The following is an 8,126-nucleotide window of genomic DNA, read 5'->3' on the forward strand; positions in this document are numbered from 1 at the left end:
AATGTTTATTGAAAAATAGAATTTTTTAATTAAATCAATTTTAATGTAATGGAAAATCGGAGATATGAAACTTGCACGTTTGATGAGCACCAATGCAATATTTAGGGCATTATGCATAATTATTCAAATGAGTTAAACGAATTATGGATTTATTTTGTTCGCACTTGACGAGGACGATTCATTTAAAGACGGCAACAAAACCACACACAAAAAATGAGAGGAAAGCAAAACAAACAACCAACATATATTGCATACTTAACTTGTAAGTATAACTCTTAAATAAAATATATATATAACTGCAGAACAACAAACAAAAGCAACATCAACCAGAAAAAGCAACTACAGCAAGTAACAAGCAAGCATCAACTATTGATACTGATAATAAATAAAAAGAAAAAAAATTTTAAAATTAAAACAAAATGCAAGTTATAATTGGATGAACGAGGAAGAACAAGGAATTTTATAGGACGGGATATTCAAGCAACATTCAAGAAAGAACATGTCGGCAAGTCTATCTTGGTTATGGGATTTTAACAGGATTTGAAATGTTTCACATCTTTCTAATAATAATGGGAGAATATCCCAAAACTGCAGGTTGGGCCTATTTTTTAAATTACCAATGAGTGCTTTTGGGGGTTTTTGAATTTTTGTGTTTTTCACTACTGCAGAACACTTTGAAGAGCGCTATCTCGTTATGCAGCATCTTATGCATCGAAGAGATATAAATGTCACTTAGACAATTTAGCTCCCACCTTAAACACCTGCCAACACAGCGTGAAAGTTTTGAACTCTTATTAAGTTGACATAACTCTTATCAACTTGTTATCAGTTTATTGAATCACGCCCAATCCTAATATAATTTTCCCCATTGAAAGCCGATTAACAACAAAGATTATTTTTGTGTGCGATCTGGTGGTGTATTTAGATACTTTTACTACGCATTTGTAATGTACTTGTATATATCGATGTATATTCACAATAATTGATACAACTTTAAAAAGATAAACAAAAGCTGCGCGTGTGAAATTTTGATAAACGATAACTAAATCCTATATAATTCAAAATTTTATGGTATGCTTAGGAGTGATCGATTGGTGAGGGGAGAGGATGGGGTGGTGTATGTCTTTGAGGTGAGGGAAAAAACTTACAATAAATACAAAATCGTACAAATATGTATACTATACAATATAAATCTGTGTATCAGCAATTAAAGCACTTGGCTCGCTTCGATGCGTTGGTAAACTTTGAGTCTTAGTTTCTAAGAACACACTGCCCTTTTGTTGAACAAAAAATGATTTTCTGGGAAGCTAAACTCGTGTTGAACACGGAAAATGATATATTTTTACGCCCATTTATATGGAAACAACTTTTGAACTGGAAATTTTTAGGGATGTTGACAGATTTGATCAATTCAACTGGCAATCCAAAAAATCATTTTGTTCGCAAGGAGACTTTAAGGGCAGTTTAATTTGCGCACGCTCTGCTAAGGGCTTTTGGCTTGATTTCTTGCAGCTGTCCATTCGACGTAGCCCCGCTCGATTTAGTGAAACTGGAGGAAGAGAGAACGTTCGCAGGCCTCTTCCAGCAAAGTCTGCTGTCGGAGCTTCTCCTCCGGAGTGAGCTCCCTAACCAGCTCATCGAAGCCATCGTCCGAGTAGGCAGGTTCCTCGTCTGCCATGCCTCCGTCAGTCTCCTCGCTGGCGGCCGATGATAGCAATGGCTCCCCTATAATGCAGCGGATGTCGTTCGGCAGCGTTTCCGAGGCCTTGAGCTGAAGGTAGATGGCCTCAGCGATTTGCAGAGTCTTTTCGACATCTATATTTCCAGACAGTTCGTTGACGTGCTTCAGGATTTCGGTGAACTCGTACTGGCTCTCAATAATCACGCTGGTCTCCTGGTCCAGAATGGCCACCGAGAACAGCAGGTGGAAGTTGGGGCAGGGCAGCCGAGTCCACAGGCACTCCCACAGTTTGAGAACGTGCTCGTTGCTCAACTCCCGCTTGTACCAGACCAACAACCATCTGAAGCAGAAGTACATGTTGTCCGAGTCGTGCGATCGCATGTAGTTGAACAGCGGAGCATTGGCAAACTCAATCAAGCGACGGACCTGGGCGAACTGCGCCTTCATGCCGGCCTGGTCCATGTCAAAGTTTGTGAAGACCAGCTCCATGAAACCCACGAAGCACCAGAAGGCGTCCACCTCGTTCACCTGGATCTCCAGAATGGGAGCGAGGAGATCAGACATGCCCTGGACGTAGCCCAGATCAAAGTTGTACATCACGTAGGTCATGAGGATGCCTTGGAGCAGGGCCAGATTGGGATTGTCCTCGCCGGCGAAAAAGGGCAGCGAGCGGTCTGTGCGCTTCACATCCTTCTCGATCTGGCACTTGCGCTCTCGGTAGCCGCAGAAGTTCGCCTCCTGGGACGTTGTCATGGCCAGCCACTGGGCCTTCATGTTGTAGTACTCCATGGACCTTTGCTTCCTGCGCTCGATTCGCTCCACCTGGGTGTCCGACCATTGGTAGTAGTTGAGCAGGAATTTCCACACCTCTGCCCGGAGGCTGTGCACAATACCGCCACGGAAGATGATCTCCCTGATGCGGACGCTGTCCGAAATGCGACCGTCGGGCGTCTGGAACTCTAGCCACTGCGACTCGGTGAGTGGAGGGCCTGCAAGAAACAAAGGTAAATTATTGAGCTATATAGTTAAAGAGATGCTTACTTTCCCTTACACATTTAAGGGGCTAAAAAAAAATTAATAAAAATTTCTATTAGACTAAGAAGAATTTATAATGTTTAGATTTCCAAAAATGTTTCCGTTCATTTTTTGTTAGCACTTTATATTGTCTGGGAAAACTAAAAACAACTTGTAGATTTTGTGATTATCGTTATCTACAAGTGCATAATATTCGTTTTAGATAAGGATTTCTGATAGCGTAACATGGAACAGGTTCATTGACAGATTCCCCCAGATAATATCAACGCACCTCGCTCCACTCGTTGGCGATCCGGCAAGTTGTTGACTATTTTCTCGTCCTGGGCATTAAGGTTCTCCAGCTCACTGTCGGCCGGCGACTTGTCCGCACTGCCGCCGCGACTCTGTCCGTTGGAGGAGCAGGCACTATTGGTGCTGCCACTCAGCCCTATGATCTGGTAGTTGTCCGGCGAGGTCTGGCGGTCGCCGGCGATCAGGGCGCCTGGACGGGATTTGGGCGAGCGCTGGAACGGCGGCTGCACGTAGTCGGGAATGTTGCCCAGGAAGCCGGCCAGCTTGTTGGGCAGCCAGCTCTCACGCGGCAGGTGGCTGGACTTTATTTGGCCAATGTCGAGCTCGGCAAAAGTTTTTCTCAGCTTTTGGTTCTCGTTGGTCAAAATGGTGTACTCCTCGCCGGCGCCGCCACTGCGACTGCTCTCGGCGCTTTCGATGAAGTGCAAATCGCGCATGGAGCGCACAAAGAGGTCTGCGTTGCCGTGCTGGAAGAAGAACTCGCTGTGAAGGCCTCCGGCTCCTTTGCGCACAAACCGTATAGTCTGGCCACGATGGCGCACCTCCACGGAGGCCAGATCCTCCAGCTGGGCGCGCATGACCCGGGAGCGAGTGGCTCCCGCCCCGCCACTTGGTTCGCTGGGCTTCGTGTTGAAGGCCCGGCACTCGGAGGTGGTCCGCGTTCGCCCAGAAATCCTGTCGACCAGCGCCCAGTCACCCTGGTCCTGGCTGTCGTCCGCGATCATGATGCTGTCGTTCGGCTGCCATTCCAGCAAGAGGCGCCTGCGAGTGCGAGGCAGTTCCGCGGAGGAGCACGAGTACTCCACCAGAGACAGGGAGCCACTGGTGTTCAGGTCTGAGATGTGCTCTGCGCTTGCCTTCTTCAGCAGCACGCCGTCGTGGGTGAACAGTATCTGTGGAGTGGGAATGTGAAAACACGTAATGCCACCCATAAATAGTGAGTCAGGCGAAATAAAGCAAGAACACAAGACGCAGACACTTACATTGCCCGTTCCCTGCGGCGGCAGACTCGGGACATCCTCGTCGGCGGAAAACGCCTGCGACTCGCTGAGGACGCCTAGCTGCACCTGGTGGCAGCGGTCGTAGCGCACCGATTCGTTCATAGCTGCCGGGGATGAGCCTTTCCTGTTTCGTGTATTGCTCAATTAACTGTGTGCTATTACGTTTCAGATATAAACAATTGCCCAGTTGCAGTGTTACCAGATGGCAAAACTGCTTACCCCCTTAATAATCTCGACCAATTACAAGTTCTTACTAAAAAATCCTCTTAATTGAAGCGCGCGGTTTTTTTTTTGGAAAATATTAAAGAAGTTAAATCTTGAAATGAACTCAAGAAAATAGTAATCTAATTTAAAATTGTATTGTCCATGGCCTAACCTAATATCTATAAACACTATTCACGCTATTATATTTTACGGATTACTAATTTCAATATTATTATACAAGTAAGAAATTAATTATGGAGTTATATCGTAAAAATAACAACCCAATATTTTCAAAATTAAACAAAATTTAAATGCAGTCTTGTAGAGGCTTAAGCTACCAGATTGTTGAGATATACCAATTTGACATCAGATGACTGAAAGAAATGTTATGGCTTTACAACATCAGCTTTTTGGTCATTTTTCTGCACAGATGATTTTTTCGGAGATTATAAAATAGGTAACATCACAAAATATGCAAAAAATCGGGCCGAAATTACAAAAACCAAGTTTTAAACGCAGATTTTTAGAGAACTAAGCCACAGGACTTTAAAGATATACCACTTTGAAATTGGATGCTTGAATAAAAAGTTATGGGCTTAAAACTGTGGGTTTTTGGTCACAATTCTGTAATGCTATTTTTCGAAAATTAATTAAGAAGTTATATCGTAAAAATAACAACCCAATATTTTTAAACAAAATTTAAATGCAGATTTTTAGAGGCTTAAGCCACAAGACTGTAGAGATATACCAATTTGACATCAGATGCCTGAAAGAAAAGTTATGGACTTAAAACTGCAGGTTTCTGGTCATTTTTCTGCACCGACGATTTTTTCGGAGATTATGAAAGGGGTAAAATCACAAAATATGCAAAAAATTGGCCCGAAATTACAAACCAAGTTTTAAACGCAGATTTTTAGAGAACTAAGCCACAGGACTTTAAAGATATACCACTTTGAAATTGGATGCTTGAATAAAAAGTTATGGGCTTAAAAGTGTGGGTTTTTGGTCACATTTCTGTAATGCTATTTTTCGAAAATTAATTAAGAAGTTATATCGTAAAAATAACAACCCAATATTTTCAAGCAAAATTTGAATGCAGATTTTTAGAGGCTTAAGCCACAAGACTGTAGAGATATACCAATTTGACATCAGATGCCTGAAAGAAAAGTTATGGACTTAAAACTGCAGGTTTTTGGTCATTTTTCTGCACAGACGATTTTTTCGGAGATTATTTCACAAAATTTGAACAAAATCGGCCCGAAATTACCACCCAAGTTTTGAATGCAGATTTTTAGAGAACTAAGCCACATGACTTTAAAGATATACCACTTTGAAATTGGCTGCTTGAATAAAAAGTTATGGGCTTAGAACTGTGGGTTTCTGGTCACATTTCTGTAATGCTATTTTTCAGAATTTAATTAAGGAGTTATATCGTAAAAATAACAACCCAATATTTTCAAGCAAAATTTGAATGCAGATTTTTAGAGGCTTAAGCCACAAGACTGTAGAGATATACCAATTTGACATCAGATGCCTGAAAGAAAAGTTATGGACTTAAAACTGCAGGTTTTTGGTCATTTTTCTGCACAGACAATTTTTTCGGAGATTATAAAAGGGGTTAAATCACAAAATTTGAACAAAATCGGCCCGAAATTACCAACCAAGTTTTAAATGCAGATTTTTAGAGAACTAAGCCACATGACTTTAAAGATATACCACTTTGAAATTGGATGCTTGAATAAAAAGTTATGGGCTTAAAACTGTGGGTTTTTGGTCACAATTCTGTAATGCTATTTTTCGAAAATTAATTAAGAAGTTATATCGTAAAAATAACAACCCAATATTTTCAAACAAAATTTAAATGCAGATTTTTAGAGGCTTAAGCCACAAGACTGTAGAGATATACCAATTTGACATCAGATGCCTGAAAGAAAAGTTATGGACTTAAAACTGCAGGTTTTTGGTCATTTTTCTGCACAGACAATTTTTTCGGAGATTATAAAAGGGGTTAAATCACAAAATTTGAACAAAATCGGCCCGAAATTACAAACCAAGTTTTAAATGCAGATTTTTAGAGAACTAAGCCACATGACTTTAAAGATATACCACTTTGAAATTGGATGCTTGAATAAAAAGTTATGGGCTTAAAACTGTGGGTTTTTGGTCACAATTCTGTAATGCTATTTTTCGAAAATTAATTAAGAAGTTATATCGTAAAAATAACAACCCAATATTTTCAAACAAAATTTAAATGCAGATTTTTAGAGGCTTAAGCCACAAGACTGTAGAGATATACCAATTTGACATCAGATGCCTGAAAGAAAAGTTATGGACTTAAAACTGCAGGTTTCTGGTCATTTTTCTGCACCGACGATTTTTTCGGAGATTATGAAAGGGGTTAAATCACAAAATATGCAAAAAATTGGCCCGAAATTACAAACCAAGTTTTAAACGCAGATTTTTAGAGAACTAAGCCACAGGACTTTAAAGATATACCACTTTGAAATTGGATGCTTGAATAAAAAGTTATGGGCTTAAAACTGTGGGTTTTTGGTCACATTTCTGTAATGCTATTTTTCGAAAATTAATTAAGAAGTTATATCGTAAAAATAACAACCCAATATTTTCAAGCAAAATTTGAATGCAGATTTTTAGAGGCTTAAGCCACAAGACTGTAGAGATATACCAATTTGACATCAGATGCCTGAAAGAAAAGTTATGGACTTAAAACTGCAGGTTTCTGGTCATTTTTCTGCACCGACGATTTTTTCGGAGATTATGAAAGGGGTAAAAACACAAAATATGCAAAAAATTGGCCCGAAATTACAAACCAAGTTTTAAACGCAGATTTTTAGAGAACTAAGCCACAGGACTTTAAAGATATACCACTTTGAAATTGGATGCTTGAATAAAAAGTTATGGGCTTAAAACTGTGGGTTTTTGGTCACATTTCTGTAATGCTATTTTTCGAAAAATAATTAAGAAGTTATATCGTAAAAATAACAACCCAATATTTTCAAGCAATTTTGAATGCAGATTTTTAGAGGCTTAAACCACAAGACTGTAGAGATATACCAATTTGACATCAGATGCCTGAAAGAAAAGTTATGGACTTAAAACTGCAGGTTTTTGGTCATTTTTCTGCACAGACGATTTTTTCGGAGATTATAAAAGGGGTTAAATCACAAAATTTGAACAAAATCGGCCCGAAATTACCACCCAAGTTTTAAATGCAGATTTTTAGAGAACTAAGCCACATGACTTTAAAGATATACCACTTTGAAATTGGATGCTTGAATAAAAAGTTATGGGCTTAGAACTGTGGGTTTCTGGTCACATTTCTGTAATGCTATTTTTCAGAATTTAATTAAGGATTTATATCGTAAAAATAACAACCCAATATTTTCAAGCAAAATTTGAATGCAGATCTTTAGAGGCTTAAGCCACAAGACTGTAGAGATATACCAATTTGACATCAGATGCCTGAAAGAAAAGTTATGGACTTAAAACTGCAGGTTTTTGGTCATTTTTCTGCACAGACAATTTTTTCGGAGATTATAAAAGGGGTTAAATCACAAAATTTGAACAAAATCGGCCCGAATATACCAACCAAGTTTTAAATGCAGATTTTTAGAGAACTAAGCCACACGACTTTAAAGATATACCACTTTGAAATTGGATGCTTGAATAAAAAGTTATGGGCTTAAAACTGTGTGTTTTTGGTCACATTTCTGTAATGCTATTTTTCGAAAATTAATTAAGAAGTTATATCGTAAAAATAAAAACCCAATATTTTCAAACAAAATTTAAATGCAGATTTTTAGAGGCTTAAGCCACAAGACTGTAGAGATATACCAATTTGACATCAGATGCCTGAAAGAAAAGTTATGGATTTAAAACTGCAGGTTTTTGGT

General features: G+C 39.4%; 1 protein-coding gene across 1 annotated transcript; it reads right to left on the bottom strand.

The window, feature by feature from the left end:
* Positions 1 to 892: 892 nt before the first annotated feature.
* Positions 893 to 4,216, bottom strand: LOC128253570 (TBC1 domain family member 17). Its single transcript, XM_052982054.1, has 3 exons — positions 3,991 to 4,216; positions 2,988 to 3,900; positions 893 to 2,670 (listed from the first exon to the last, which is right to left on the bottom strand). Exons 1-3 carry the CDS (start codon positions 4,108 to 4,110, stop codon positions 1,541 to 1,543), a joined length of 2,163 nt encoding a protein of 720 aa, XP_052838014.1. The 5' UTR covers positions 4,111 to 4,216; the 3' UTR covers positions 893 to 1,540.
* Positions 4,217 to 8,126: the final 3,910 nt, after the last annotated feature.

Source organism: Drosophila gunungcola, assembly GCF_025200985.1.
Source record: "Drosophila gunungcola strain Sukarami chromosome 2L unlocalized genomic scaffold, Dgunungcola_SK_2 000052F, whole genome shotgun sequence".
Taxonomy (NCBI): domain Eukaryota; kingdom Metazoa; phylum Arthropoda; class Insecta; order Diptera; family Drosophilidae; genus Drosophila; species Drosophila gunungcola.